The sequence below is a fragment of the Triturus cristatus genome, chromosome 12 (genome assembly GCF_964204655.1).
Source record: "Triturus cristatus chromosome 12, aTriCri1.1, whole genome shotgun sequence".
In the NCBI taxonomy this organism is placed as follows: domain Eukaryota; kingdom Metazoa; phylum Chordata; class Amphibia; order Caudata; family Salamandridae; genus Triturus; species Triturus cristatus.
In genome coordinates, this window is record NC_140595.1 from 302622478 (window position 1) to 302638556 (window position 16079).

Genomic DNA, 16079 nt, shown 5'->3' on the forward strand with positions numbered 1-16079 from the left:
TGCGGGACTAAAAACTCACAACAGCTCTGGCACTTGGTTAAATGGGGGAGTGGTGTAGTGGCTCCACCCCCACAAAACCACGTTGGTTCAAAAGTGTGGATTAGATATTTTTCTGCCCGATATGCAAGCGATGAGGCAGAGGCTTATGGCCCTGGCCTGACATACTTTTCTGCAAACGATAATGTATTTGATGAGGCAGATGTAGATGCGGCCCTAAATTCATTAACAGATGGTCAAGCCCCAGGGTTAGACTGTTTTCTTGCTGATATCTTTCTCCAGAACAGGCCTAAATGGTCCCAATATATACTTTATTAGCGAATGCTATTGCCCACGGCGCTCCCATCCCGGATACCTGGCGTGGGGGCCGAGATAATCCCTATTTACAAAAAAGGAGACAAATCGATGCCCGCCAACTATAGGCCAATAAGCCTTATAGATTCCATACAAAAGGTGGTAGCTCGGCTGTTGCTGGCCAAGATCCATGTATGGATGGAAGATAATTCTATCATCAGCCACCTTCAGGCCCGCTTTCGGGCTGATAGAAGCACAATTGATCAAGTCTTTCGCTTTGTCGCTCTCATTGGCGAACAGTAGTGCTTGGTAAGGGCAGCATGTATGCTGGATTTGTCGATTTGAAAACAGCTTTTGACCTAGTCCCACGGCTCAAACTATGGGAGGTACTGAAAGTAATGGGGATGCCTCAGGACCTACTCTCCCTTATAATCCGCCTTCACGAGGCAATTTTGCACAGATTTGTTGGGGTGCACAGGGTGTTAAGACAGATCCCTTCCCTGTGTGTAAGGGTGTCCAACAGGGTTGTGTGCTAGCCCCCACCCTTTTTTCTCTTTTTATCAATGGTGTGGCAAATTTTCTGGCTGCCACCAATATTGATGCTCCAATTTTAGCAGGTAGAAAGATTCAGATTTTAATGTTCGCAGACGATACTTTGATAATTTCTTAAACACCAAATGGCCTACAACTTGTTCTGCGGAAATGAGGAATCTTGTCACCTACGAGGCCTACAAATTAATGCAGATAAGACAAAGTTCATGACTTTTAACCAGCATCGCTCTTTCAAGGGCAGCATATTTATGGAAGGGTTCCCACTTGAGCAGGTTGACTCATTCACTTACTTAGGCACTAAAGCATAGACAGCTAGCGGGCATTTTAAGAAAGGAATTTAGAACTTCATATCTACAATATCAAGGTGATGAGCTCGGCACTATATGGTGCCGAGCTGTGGGGTTTAGGAAATCTTTCGCAGCTAACGGTTGCAGAAAATACATTCCTCCGAGCATTAACTAGTCTACCGCAAAGTACACCAATTGTTCCTTTAAGGAGTGATTTTGGCAGAAATGCTATAGCAGACCTCGCTAGACTCTGGCCAATTTTGTACTGGCGTAGGCTATGGAGTACGCCAGAACTGAAAGTATATGCTGAAGGTCTAAGGGACGTTATAGAAAAAGATCAATTCCATAAGATCAGCTGGCTGAGAAATCTTAAGGTTCTGTTTTATGGAATTGGCCGTGCTCCTCTGTGGGATAGCCCCAACGATTCTTTGTTTCAGACGTAGGACAAGCTCAAAGAAATATACTGGGAGCTGGTTGCATCTGAAGAGAGTAGGTGCCACGGTTCTACTTCACTCACAGGATTTTTCCTACAGATTAAATCTCACCCAAACCTTGAGCCATTCTGGGATGCTATCACAAAGCCACTGGATCGGAAACTCTACTCCCAATTTAGATTGGGGACCCTTCCTATAAAGTGTTTCACATCCAAATGGTCCACATTAAAGAGCAATAAATGTAATACATGTAGAGATCAGGTAGAAACCCTATCACATGCATTGTTTGTGTGTCCTGCATATGCAGCCCCGCGCAAAACGTGGCTATCGCAACCTGTAGGAATATGGGCACAAGATTGTGTAGCATAGCCCTCCGTATTCTTTGCACAGATCCATTACTTAGGTATGCCATTCCGGTAGCAAAGTTTCTAAAATGGATGTGGCTAATCCGTAAACAGCAAACCGTGTTTGAAAACTGATAATTGGTGCCCATCTACAACCTTGTATGCATATTAGGACAACTGCGAATAGTGGGTTCCAACATGCCTAATCGTGCTGCAAAAGTGATTCTCTAGGGCCCTTATGCATATACTGTTTTATGCACTTTTATCAATGAACTAAATGTCTGAATGTATTTAGTCTTTTGAAGATGGCTTTCTACCTTTTGTATAAGAATTTTTTTATTCATGTTTTACCTGTATACTGTTTTTAACTTTTTTCATTGCTATGCTTTTATTATATGTATTGTCGAATAAAGCAATTAATGATTGAATACTTCTGTGCTGTTTCAATTCAGTTCTGTCAGCACCAGCCAAACCTTAAGCTCCAGTCTATCTGCTTTGGACACAGACCACAATGAGACCAAATGCATCACCCATTTTGTAAAATCCCTTGGAACATACACAGGATTTCACCAGGTGAAGACATAAACAAATTTGGAGCATCTGCCAGACACCCCATGTAGCTACAGGCACTCATACTGACACCTACCAATGTCATATTTCAAGTAGGGACATGTCCAGCACCTCTAAACAGACGTTGCACCATCTTGTTTGTGCTCCTATGACTCTGTACCACAATCACTAAACTCCAAAGCTGCATCTTTGCTGCGGCGCCCAACCTCTACATCGGTTGCCCTGGGTAAGCTATAGAAACTGTGAGGTGTGAATTTACTTGACGGAGCAGTCCAGTGAATGATGTCACATCATTAAGCTAATGGACCTTCTACAGCCCTTATTGTTGTGGTAATAAATGATGTAATCTTTGATAAAAAGAACTATGCTTTTAATTATCACTGGATGACCTTTCAAAAGTATTGAATAGCTGTACAACAATGAAAAATGATGAGTGCATGGAATAGAAAATTTGTTCTGTGAACGTTGTTACCCCAAGAACTGCATTCAGCAACCCAAGAAGAACAAATTGGCATGCTTTTATGGAATCTGACGCTGAATGAAAATGTGTTATTTCTACATTTTCTAGCCTGATGTTTACCCAGAGCTGCCATTATGCGTGATCACAAGGATCCTCTCAGATGTGGCGGAGGGACTATGCCATCTGCACAGCCTTCGACCTCCGCTTCTCCACCAGGGCCTCAAACCATCAAATATCCTCCTGGATGCAACATATAGAGCCAAGGTAAGTCTGTGTTTTCGATCTTGTGTTGACATTAACTTGCAGGCATTAATCCCTTCCTCAGCCCTCTTCCCCTGAGGCAACTGACTGTTGTCCGGTCCTTGGCACATCCATGTAACATTGTAAACAATAATGTGAGTCGCAGGCAGACTTTCAAGTTGACACATTTCTCTGTAGTTTTCATTACTAGTTCTAGTTCTCAATAAAGTCGTAGTTGTTTTGCAGTGTTTTTACCAACCTACTTTGATTGTGCTTCATGGCTATATTAGCAAAAGTTTTGACTTTGTTGTTCCGCCATTCCTGGGTTTGCACGCATTGCTTCAGGCAGTGTACACTGTGGCAACTTTCTATGAGCTTTGGCAGCCTTTAAAGGCACATTGCTTTGCCTTTCTGCAAGATAATTACCTAGAATGAAGTATGTAACTTTCAATGATTTAAAGTTCTGTCACACCTGCTCTGATTGGTGAGAATGGATTATATATAAATTCTTAGCACCATCAACTGAGAGACCTTAGAAGGGGATCATGGAGGCCTCGGGCAGCAAAGAGAAACCCTACCCTGCCACTAACATTGTTTTCAACTTTCAATGCTTTGTGGGGAGTGGTTGCCCTTAAGGATACATTTGTTATTTTATTTCATTTGTCGAGATCTGCTTACGTGCAGCATCGCCTCTTCTGCTGGGCTCCAGCTTTCTTTCTTTATCCGTACACATGTCCAAAGTGTTTTTGTTTTAAAGTTACACCCTGTGCACCATTTGTGACTGGTCTAACACATTACAGACCTCGTTTTCCTTCCTTTGACCAATGAACATCCTTATGACAGTGATCAAATGTGCTGCAAACAAGGAGCCTGTTGTATGAAAAGGAAGGTCGCAAATAGTGGATGCAAATTGCATTCCTACTTTTTGCAATCTGTCATTTTGGGAAGTGACCTATATTACTAATAAGTTGTGTCATAAAACGTACAGTCTCAGGGTTTTGCAGAAAGACCCACCCAGTAATTATTTACTAGACAGGCTCCTATTTTTGACACCCTGTTATTGGCTACGAGCACAGGGATGGTGGCCTGCAAGAAAGAGCAGATCACTATCCCTGGTGTTCTCATTCCCATACGTGATTTTTTTAAGCAGCCAAAATAAAATGTTAATATTTAGGAAGTCGCCAGAGGCTACTATACATAATTCAAAATGTGGAAGCTGCTTCTCTTCTCTGATACAGTTGCCGCCTCCGGTGAGGTCTCATTAAGTGTTCAATAGTTTTCAACCACAATTGCAGTCACAAGCCATTGATATGTCATTACGAATAACCAATGCGAAAGGACGCTACTTTCACGCCCCTCCCAATTCTGATTCAAAATGACTCACAAACCCCGTTTCGTGATCAGGAAATGGCTTTCTGAATTACAAAGGAGTGTAGTACACCGTAAAAAACACATTTGATGGTCACATGGTCCTCCAGGCATTCAATCAGACGGGATATGCTTCTGAAAGGCTCTCCTGCTGAAGGAGTTGGTCCCATGAGCGCTGTCACTTTCCAGGCATTGTAACTACTTTAATGCATTTACTATTAAAGTAGTTACATTTTCTGACCATCTGGCTGAGCTCCTGAAAGTAACCGTGTTGGGTGTTGGTTGACTTTCCTTTTTTCGCCTGCAAACCCACTCTGATTTAGCTCCAAGGGTGGAAACAAACCAATGATTGATTAATGGCAGTTTGCAAAGGGAACTCGAGCACAAAGGTTCAATCAGTAAAACAATAGGCCCTTGGTCATCATCAGGACAAAAAGGGGTTTAGGTGAGCAAGAGCATCAATAGTACATAGAATTTTTTTCGTAATTCAGAAAAGAGACTGGAGGCCCAAGCGAATTGGGCATAGTCAAACAGGTGTAAGCTGTAGCCACCTGAGATCTGCCGGTGTCCGCTACTAGAAGGTGTCCGCATCAGTCGGGAAGCCACCAGAGAGACAGTAAACCCTGATTTTCATTTGTGATACAAAGTGGCATTGAGAAGTCTTGCCATAAAGGACAGATCAAAGTGTCAATATATATGGTCACTATAGTTGAGGTTAGCTGTGGTTTCTAAATTTCCTGTTAGATTCAGCAACTTTTTTCCCCACAGCATTATGGAAGATGTGCATTTTTGTTTTTTGATTCTGAAGTTTTTAGAATCAGGATTGAAGATGTGCATATAATTCTCCACGCTTTAAATCCAATCCCATGCTATATTTCAACAGTATTCTCCGTTCATGTTCTGAGCATTAACTGTATACAGATAGTCAACACAGTGTGTAGCATGATCTTATACTGAAACTGTTAGGTGCTTTATTAATGTCCCATTGGAAGGAGGTTCTTAAACTGGCAAATCTATGGAGTTGTTGCCAGAAACTTAGCCTTTTGATTGATTGTGACCATTAGAAAATCTAAACCCGGACACGAAACAAATTACACATGGCTACTAAAATTACAAAACTAAATTATCTGAATACAAAGACTGTCTTTGTGTGTATTATTTTGGATGACTTGAAAAATGACAAGTAGTCTGTGTTGCGTGTGTCTCCTTCCCTAAATAAAGGTTCCCATTGCAGTTATAGCTTCTTCTAAAACACATGACTTCGTTCAAGCATCCTTTTTTAAGCATTAATATCATGCGTAATTCACGTGGACAGTATAGGCTGAATTGCTATTTCCCTAGCCTATTACTGTAAACAATCCCTGATCATGAGTAGGTAGGCTGTTTTTACGAAGTTATTTTTTTAATGAAAATTTCAGTGGTTTGTGATAAACCAAAGCAAATTATATTTTATATTCTAGTGTTTACTCGAACCGCAACACATGATATTAACTGAGCTGCGTGAGGTGCATTCAGACTACAATATTATATATAATTTGCGTTATGAAGTAATCCTTGCTGCAGTCTGGGCGAAACGGCAACATATGCAAGATATGTTAGGCTTAGGTTATTTGAAAAATATTTAGTGCGGCCTAAATTTTGACTTTTAAGGAGCAGAGATGTTAAAACATTGTAAGATGATAGACTGAGTGGCACCTAGATGAACACAAATATGAGTCAACCCTGCCCAACCAGAACCTGTGACCTGCAGATCACACATTAGCCTCTGTAGCAAGTACATCACTACACCATCTTACCACCATTTGACCATTAAGTACCAATCAATCAGTCAATCAAAACAAGCTTTATTGGATGTAAAATATGAATCATATAAGCACATTTGATCACAAATTATTGCAAACAGTGAATCACATAAATATATATTTTTTTTTAAATAGGATAAGTATCATGTATTAAAAGTCAGGTTCATATTCCACATTATTTTCCTAAATTTCCATTAAGCACCAGCTGTCACAGAAGGCACTTCATTCTGCTACATTGTCCTACTGGGGTGGTAATCTGTGACCTCCAGAGTACACAGACATATCTGCAGCAGTTACAGAAACTCACTAAATGCCCTTACTGAGATGGGAATCTAGAACCTTTGAATTACCTACAGCAGTCGCAGTAATGCACTTCAGGATCTTTCTGGGATTATATGTGTGTTCTGGTGGTTACACAGAAATAGCTGCAGTACTAGCATAACCCGATGACCTACCTTACCAGAAAGGAGATCTTTGCTATTATATGGATATGTACTCTATTCTATTTTATTCAGGCAAGCAAAAGACAGAATGTATAAAATAGAGGTTGAGCAATGATTGGATAATCCCTGACCAAGAGTTCAGTTTTGTCTTTGTATGTGTGTTTCCATTAGTAGATCATCAGCAAAAATATATTGAAGTGTGGTTCCTAGAATGTCAGTGGTGCTTCGCAAACAAAGATCTTTCTTTCTATACCCAAATCTAGATTATGGATTATGGTCTAGCACACTGGCGAAAGCAGAACTTGAGATCAGTCTCGCTAACTTCCATCAATGCTGAGACCTCCGACTTGGTGTACATCTCTCCGGAGACACTCCGAGGAGATAGTCCCACAACTGCGGGTGATGTCTACAGGTAAGAAGTTTCACTGTAGTTTAAATATAGCACCGCAAAGGTTGCATGGAGTCATTTCACGTCGAACACTGTCAGGCTCATTTGAACCCATGCAGTAAAATTGGGGCTTAAACTTGCCTGTCTCGTCTCCAGTTAGGCTATGATCCCACTGAGGTTTTGACGTCAGATTTACACATAGGCCAAACATTGTGCATTTTTATGCATGCAGTGACCACCAGCTAGAAGCCATAGGTTTCTGTGACCATAGATCTCAAGGAAGGATCTTTTGGACTCAGCACTTAAGAGGTCTAGTGTTAAACCAATGCAAACACCATTTGCAGTTGATTCACTGGCGTAACGAAACTCGAGGGGGCCTCCCTGCAAGACACGTGGAGGGGCCCCCTCCGGGCTCAAACAGGAGCTCTGCAGCCCGAGTGCTGTGCTGAGGGGGCCCCCTGGAGCTTGGGGGCCCCCCGCACCGCGGGGGCTGCGGGGGCCTGTGTTACGCCCCTGAGTTGATTTAACACTGCATCACAGGACTAAGTGACCCTGTCAATATGAAGCTTACAGAGATGCATGTTGGCACCACAAACAGTAGATTTTAGGTTTCTGGGGTGTTTTATAAAGTGCAAAAATGATACAAGGGTATCAGAGCGCTGTACATATGATAGATAAACATAAATGAAGAGCTGATAGGTAAAAAGAACATCTAATAAAACAAATCACAACTTTTAAGAACCCCAGTAAGACATGGTATGTATTAAAAGAGTTACTAATAGACAATCTGCAATCTTTATGAGTCATTGGAATAGGTTCCCCAGAGTAGTTTTTCATTATTCTGCTTTGCGTCAGTTCCATTCCAGTAACCCGGGGACATTTTTTGTGTGGGTTCCACTGGGATGGATGCGCTTCAGTCCTGTATTGGTATTCTAGTCATTGTAGCGGCCAATGCATCCAGGACATGGACTCATCAAGATTTTTAAGAGAGGAACCTCTTCATTAGGATCTTTTTCACCTCTTTTTGAAGATGTGGGTCGATGGGTTAGACCGAACGTTGGGTGGTAAGGAGTTCCAAATCTTTGGCACCGAACCAGATAAGTACCGTGCGTAGGGTGTTTTCTTATTTAATCTGGGGGCTCTAGCCTGAGAGAGTTTGCGCTTTTGAGTGGTCGTAGGTGGGTCTGAGCAGCAGCAGGTGTATCATCTGCACCACACACATTAAATCTGAAGGGTCAGGATGGGTGAGTGTGGCAATTAACCCTGATGGCAATGCACCACCTTCCCTCTCTCAGACCTAGGTTTCTGATTCCTGGATCACTGTGGCTACTTGTAGGACTCCCACTTTCCAGACTATAACTAGGATAGTTCCTTTTTCTTATATTTCTTAGTGCTGCATGCATAAACAGAAAAGAGGGCTTCCCTTCCTCAAATTTATCTGAGAGCCAATCAACTTGATTTCTTCCTATATAGATGCAGTTGAATTTGGTAAAGATATTATGCGTTGTAATCGAGTGCCTGCAACAACATAAATATTTTAATAAATGAGTGCTTCCATCAGCATGAGTAATATTCATGCTTTTTGGGTAAGCATTGTGTAATACTTACTTGTCTTCTGGGTTGCTCTATAATGATGTTGAAATGACAAAACAGATTAAGCATTAATGATGCAAACATTAAATAATCTATGTAGCTTAAATAACACATTTAATAAAACAGTAAACACATTTAATAAATATTCATGACTCCACACTGGATACTTAAAATCTCCTATCTAAAATAAAATGAAATCTAAAATAAACTCTGCAGTTCTAGTTACAATAAACGTTTAAATAAATAGATGGCTCATCTTTACAATGCAGTTGGAATTGTGATGTCATTCAGTTTGTCAACAGTATTAATATATTGGTTTTGAAAACAAATGCCTGGTAGGGCCTCAGTGGCATTTCTTCTAAATAAGTTCAAGTGAAATTATGAATGCAGTTTCGATGCAACTTTTAAACAATTCGGAAAGCTTAGCTTTGTTTGTTTGTTGTACTAATTAAACATTCCCTTTCTTTCAAAATTCAAGGATTAATCTATTCAAATATATATTTCAGCTTAGAGCACATATAATATGCTGCCTTATAGCCCAGTTACTGCTTCACTAATGAAAATCAAATTAAGGCTCTAGCTGCGTATAAAAGGGGCATTTGGATGCCCTGCGTTTGACTAGGCAGTACGGTATTTTCACCCTCCTGAGGCGGATGCCGGGAGATCTCTCTATCACTTTATTTTGCATTTTAAAAATTGTATGTGCAATTTTGACTACTGCGTGATCTATTGCGTGATATTATAAGATGTTATCTCTATTTTGGTGACATCCGCTAAGACCATGTAGAGGCTTCCCCCCCCCCCCCTCGCTGCTTGGCCACTCTCAGCCGAGTATCGACGCTGAGAGACCGGGTTCGGGTGGCCGAGTCTTTGACGGCGGCCATATTGGGTGTGGGTTCTTGCTGGGACGCGCTCTAGCTGCGCATAAAAAAGGACGGTCCTGTCTCCGCGCAGCGGACGCGCCGTATCTGCGCCGGAATCGTGCCAGAGTCCACCCCGTCTGCGCCCGTCAGCGCTAAGGAGGCGCCTTACGCCAGGGTTAGTGTGCCTCATAAACCTGCCGGCGGCCCGTACATGAGAGAGGAGTTACTTAGTATTCGGCAGCCGTCCTTATTCTGTGAGTACTCTTCTCATGACCCGTTGTGTGGCCCCTTTCTGTGCCCTTGTGGCAATTTTGCCCTTAGCTCCCCTACCCCTATTAGAGCATTAAGTGAGCCCCCTCCCAAGGTATCCCCGCCCAGTGATCCTCCGGCTCCACGGGATCTTAAAATTTGGAATCTCAACGTTAGGTCACTGATCAAACATCATTCGGCAATCCATGACCTTATTGTAGTGGAGGCTCCTGATATTTTCTTCATGACCGAAACTTGGCTTCATGATGAGGCCGTTGTGGAACTGAATTTAGCAATCCCTCCAGAATACTCTATTTTCACTCATAATCGTAATTCCAGGGGTAGGGGTATTGCAGTGGTAGTTAAATCAGGCTACCCTTGTATTTGGAAGAAATTAGTTATGGATGGTTGCCAGAGTGCGCATTATTGTATTACGGTTAATCATCACCTTACCCTCTCTGGGCTTCTGATTTACAGGCCCCCTGGCAACGACATCGCCTTCAGAAAAGCTCTTCCAGAAATAGTGAGCTCTCTTGCGATAGGATCGGCCAATTTTACTGTCCTTGGTGATCTCAACCTCCACTTTGACCTTTGCCACACCCCTGTTATCAGTAGTACTCTTGCAGATTTAGAGGCATTGCAGTTAAGTCAGGTGGTCACCCACCCCACGCATGTGGGTGGACACATTCTGGACCCTATATTTACTAACCTGCCAGTGGCTAATGTTTTGCCGCCGATTCCGGTAGCTTGGTCAGATCATTTTTTAGTGGAATTGAACCTTGTGATCAGAAACCCCCCTTCTAAAAACTTAGATAGATCTGTTTTTAAACGTCCTTGGAAGAAACTTAAGCTTGAGGATTTTCATCGGGTACTTAGCGAATACCCGCTGGGCCCTTTTAACGACGTCGAATCTGGCTATGATCTCTTCTGTGAGTGGGTCACCCGGGCACTTGACTCTCTGATCCCTGCTACATGGAGTAAAAGACGGTCTTTTGAACCCAGTCCATGGTATGATAGTGCACTATTGCTCTTAAAAAAATCATGTAAACAAGCGGAAAGAGACTGGCGTAAATCTTATGCTGTTGAGAAAAAAATATTGTACCTCGCTAAAACAAAAACCTATCATAGAGCCATATGTAGAGCTCGTGCAGACTACTATTCCCAGGAGTTCAAACGCAGCCCTAATCCTGCGAAGCTGATTTTTAAAGTTCTTAAAGATCTAACCGCTAAAAGAGCTTCAGCAGCTGAGATATGCTCAGTGTCCCATTGTGATGAGCTTGCCACCTTTTTCCTGGAAAAGGTACATACTATCTATCGCTCTTTTCCTAATATCATCCCTCAGTGTGAGGACCTGAGGCGTAATTCTACTACAAATGTGGCTTTGGCCACACTTCCTGGAATCTCGGCGGTAGAGTTTGATAGGCTGGCGGCTAAAGTTAAATCCGGGTCCCCTGCCGACCCGCTTAGACCTGCGCAGCTCAGAGAACCACCTGCTTTGTTTCCCCCCTGTGCGCCAACTCATCAATCTTTCGCTATCTTCAGGGATAGTACCTACTCAGTGGAAACAAGCCTATGTCACTCCTATCTTGAAGAAACCCGCCTTGGACCCCCTTAAACTGGAGAACTATCGCCCGATTTCTCTTCTCCCATGGGCCGCCAAGGTTACGGAGGCTCATGCTAATGGAATCCTGACTCAACACCTTCAGACTGCTAATATCCTGGATTCCTCCCAGAATGGTTTTCGGGCAGGTCAGAGCACGGAGACTGCTCTCCTTGCGATGACGGAACATCTGCGCTCCGCGCTTGATTCCGGTCAAACTGCGGCACTGGTGTTACTCGACCTTAGTGCCGCGTTTGACACGGTCTCACACGCGATATTACTGCAGCGACTGGGTGAAGCAGGTGTCTCTGGCTTGGCACTTGAATGGTTTCGGTCATTTCTAGCAGGTCGCTCATTCCGGGTCGCTACACCTCCATTTGAGTCTAAACCCTATTTCATCGAGCAGGGAGTGCCTCAGGGGTCGGCACTTAGCCCCACGTTGTTCAATCTGTACGTGTAGCCGCTGGCTGTGGTAGCCAAGCAGTGGGGCCTGACTATGGTTTCCTATGCGGACGACACGCAGCTGGCGGTTGCACTTAATGGGGACTCCGACTCTGAGGCACTTAGCTTCAGGGAGGGTCTGACAGCAGTGGCCGGCTGGATGACGGCTAACTGCTTACAACTCAATGCCAAGAAAACGGAGGTCCTTATTGTTGGTAAGCTGAGCAACCTCTGGGGTGCTCAGTGGTGGCCCCCAGAGCTGGGTTCAGCCCCTATTCCGGTACCCGAGGTTAAAAACTTGGGTGTCTGGTTATACTCCGCCCTGAGTTTCTGTGGACACACTAAAAAAGTGGCTGCTACTTGCTTTGGTGTACTGCGTGGGCTTAGGCCAGCCCTGAAATTTTTTGACGCCCCCACTAGACAGCTGATAATTCAGGCCACCATACTCTCGCGGCTTGACTATGCGAGCTCGCTCCTGTTGGGGGCCAATCAGGCGGAAGTTATCCGGATGCAGCGCGTACAGAATGGGGCGGCCAGAGCCTTGGTGGGCTTACCTAGGTTTTGCTCTGCGAAGGAAACTATCCGGAAACTCCACTGGCTGCCCATGGCTCAAAGGATTGAGTTTAAGACTCTGTCTTTCCTTCAAGATTCTTAAGCTGTCATCCCCCCTGATTTTAGAGCATCTTCTCACCCCCTATGTCCCCTCTTGTTCTTTGAGGTCATTGGGTCAAAATCTAGCAGTAGTTCCACGGTTCAAACGCTGCAGAGCGGGAGGGCGTTCCTTCCGCTATCTGGCGGCTAGGCTTTGGAACTCATTACCAGCCCACATTCGCGCCCTGGATGATTTGCTTACGTTCAGGAGGGTTATTAAAACCTGAACAAAAAGAACCGTACGGCTGACCAATGTTGAGCACATCAAATCCAAAATCAATATACAAATTCTCAGTAGGTGCAAGAACACGTCCAGAGCGAGATGTACTTATGCTCTACTGGAAACCAGATATACAAACTTTTTTACAAAAGGACGGTGCACCAAAGAAAAGTCTTTTCAAATACACCAATTGTTGTTCTTTTATTCTTAGTCAACTTTTAAAGATATCAGACTCAGCCAACGCGTTTCGTTCTTTACGAACTTCGTCAGGGCTGTGAATAAATACAAATACAAACATATATATGTATAAAAACACATTATGTACAACATAAAACACAACAGACTACTACATTATTTCTATTACATAAAAATATGACGTTACTATACATTTCTATACAAATGATAAAAACTGAAGAAAAAACAAAAGAGAACCTATAACATGAATTTCACGTATAGAAATATCACAGACATTATTCAATATTCCGACATATTAGTCAAATATACATACAAAACAAGAGTTAAAACTTTCAAACCACCACATGTCTATCCTGCCTGAGTATATATATAATCCGATACCCAAGGAAGAAAATCCAGTTTAATATTTGTGTCAAAAAACCTCATCTGTAAATGACCTATTAGGTTTATGATGAAAAAAGTCTATTGTAAATACTAAATATCTGAGGTTAATATGATTACCACCCGTATTAAGAAAAGTTTCATGTGCCAATTCTTACCATAAATTTTGTTTTAGAAACGACCTCCAGAAATTTCAAAAGGTGGTCAACTTCCAATTTGTATGCTTGTTCATAAGAAATGTCATGTGACCTGGTAAGGGTGAATTGTGAAATTAATATAACCACTTTTGGGCATGACAGATTGGAATAAAAGGAAAAGCGCGAATAGCAAGATATTTCCATAGAAAAACGAGAATCATCTTACCTCTCCAAGTAGCTGAAAGGTGTATATATAGTTAGGATCCTATGTACACCACCGGTTAGTTCAACTAGAGATCGGACTCTTAGTTTAGTCCATAGATAGCGTAAAAAATGAATCAACACTGTTGTTGTGTATTTAAGACCGAAACGGAGAATATCATAAACACCCATTCTCAATCTCCTATCATATCACGAACACCCATTTTCAATCTCATATCATAACATTAATATTCTGACCCACTACTAACTGATTAACCATGTGAAAGTAGTCAGATACTATGCATTTATGAAAGTAAGAGGGGCTATTAATTGCGACAGCCAATCTCTCCCACCATGCGTTTTTCTACAACCTAAAAACCGATACTATCGTATAACATATTTGTCTGTTAGAAACAGCAAAGACAAAAAACCGGGTTCCTAGTATTTTTAACAGAGCGGTAACACGCAACATATTATAGACTAAAAGTATTTCTTTTTGCATTTTCCATCTTTATAAGATTCCTCTGATGTTATACTAAAAGGAAGAAAAGCCGTTGGTTATTACTAATAATAAATAAGCCGAGCAGAGTTGCTATGATCGAAATGTACAATGGATAGATTCACCCCATATTACCTCCAAGATGTCACCTAATTCCCTGCCATGAAGATCAAACTATGTCTGTAAGTCGACTAACAGCGGTACTTATCGCGTAAAAAGACATGACCCCGATAATTTGCACAGAGCACCTATCTCAACCGTTTAGCATAGGAATATTGCGTTAATGTTCTGTCCCCGATAATTTGCACACAACACCTGTATCATCCGTTTAGCATAGAAATATCGCGTTAGTGTTCTATCCTCCGTCCCAAAGATATCACGTTAGTTTTCAGTCCTCTAAGTAAACGACACAATTCTCGTTTTACCTTAGCAACGGGCGCTTCCTCGAGTTAGCGGCGAAACCATGCTTCATTGGTCGAGCCTCTTAAATAAGGCCACCCCTCATGTCACGTGTAATGTCTGTCCGTTGGGCAAAAATAAAACTCTTGCTTTTTGCTTCAACAGTTCGAGACAGTTTATGATTGAGAACTTTATAAACTGTAATACGACTTATGTGGTGTACGTTCTGGGGTGTAGATGCGGCATCATTTATGTCGGTAGTACCATCCGTAGCTTAAAACTCAGAATTCAGGAACATAGAAGGGCAATAAAAACTAATGACACCAGACATCCGATTACCAACCATTATGCCAGGGAACATCCCGAGGACATAAGCTTTTGGTTTCATGCTATCGAGCATGTTCCAACACCTAAGAGAGGTGGCAACAGGGATCTGTTGCTAAGACAGAAAGAATCCAAATGGATCTGTCGTCTGAGAGCAACCAGCCTGGGCCACAACACGGATGGGGAAATGCATTATTTACTATGAGTAATGATACCTGGGGGCTATAATGATTAATACACTGGGTCCCCTTAAAAGCTATCTGGAATTCTTATTTACCCTTGGAACATATAATACCCTTGTCAACAATGTACTATACATCTAGGGCAATGTGGTATATACTATTTATGTGGTTTTGATACCACATTACATTATATTCTGGCCAATATGAGTCTCTTCACACCTTCTTGTATCACTAGACTCGACTTCTCTCTATGGCTGCATCTTTCTTACTTCATATTCGAGCAAATCCTAGTACATACTGGCGGTCATCGTATCAAAAGTCTTCTTGGTATACCAACTCGCTTATTCTGTTCACATGCCTGTCCAATGAAGACCTTTTAAGAATGACCATATGCCTTTGTATATTCCGCTTATCTCTCTATTTTTGGCTGACACTTGGCTTTATTATGTCTGTTTTTCCCCTTCTTTTTAAGTGGTGTTCTTCCACCTATTGTAAAAGGAAAATGCATAGAAACATAAAATAATATGTACCGAACCCGGCTGGGTATGGTAGTAATGTTTCTAAACGGTACGTGTCTATTTAGACAAGCGATACACATTATCTCTCCTAAATTTTATTCCACAATGAACAATCCTCATATTGAATTCACAATTATTATTTATGAAATTGATTGTTTAAGCCGATTATCAGTCTATGGGTGGGCCCAATATTCCAACGTGTAATCGTTTTGAGGTACTCTCTTTATTGGATTTGTGTGATTGACAGAAGGATGGTATTCGTGGGGGGGACGAGTTATCCCCTGTTCAGGTTTCTCTAGTAGAAAATCAACCTCCCGCATCTTCTGTATGTACTAATGTTAGTCACCCGATTGTTGATAATTGCAAGGGGGGATCAATTAAAATGTTAACGTGGATTATTGCGGGCTTACGCTCCAAGAGAGACAATACACCCTGGATAAGTTTTCT

At 42.2% G+C, this 16079-nt stretch overlaps 1 protein-coding gene across 7 annotated transcripts in view; it reads left to right on the top strand.

The window, feature by feature from the left end:
* LOC146775930 (receptor-interacting serine/threonine-protein kinase 2-like) overlaps positions 1-16079 on the top strand; it is a 765942-nt gene that overhangs the window by 451212 nt on the left and 298651 nt on the right. For all 7 annotated transcript variants that reach the window (XR_014972009.1, XR_014972010.1, XM_085637723.1 and 4 more), the window contains 2 exons: positions 3047-3202; positions 7055-7203. Coding sequence is in view for 5 of the 7 variants with exons in the window: in XM_085637723.1 (XP_085493849.1) it covers positions 3047-3202; positions 7055-7203 (305 nt within the window). In the remaining 2 variants the exon portion in view is untranslated. The remainder of the gene's footprint in view (positions 1-3046; positions 3203-7054; positions 7204-16079) is intronic.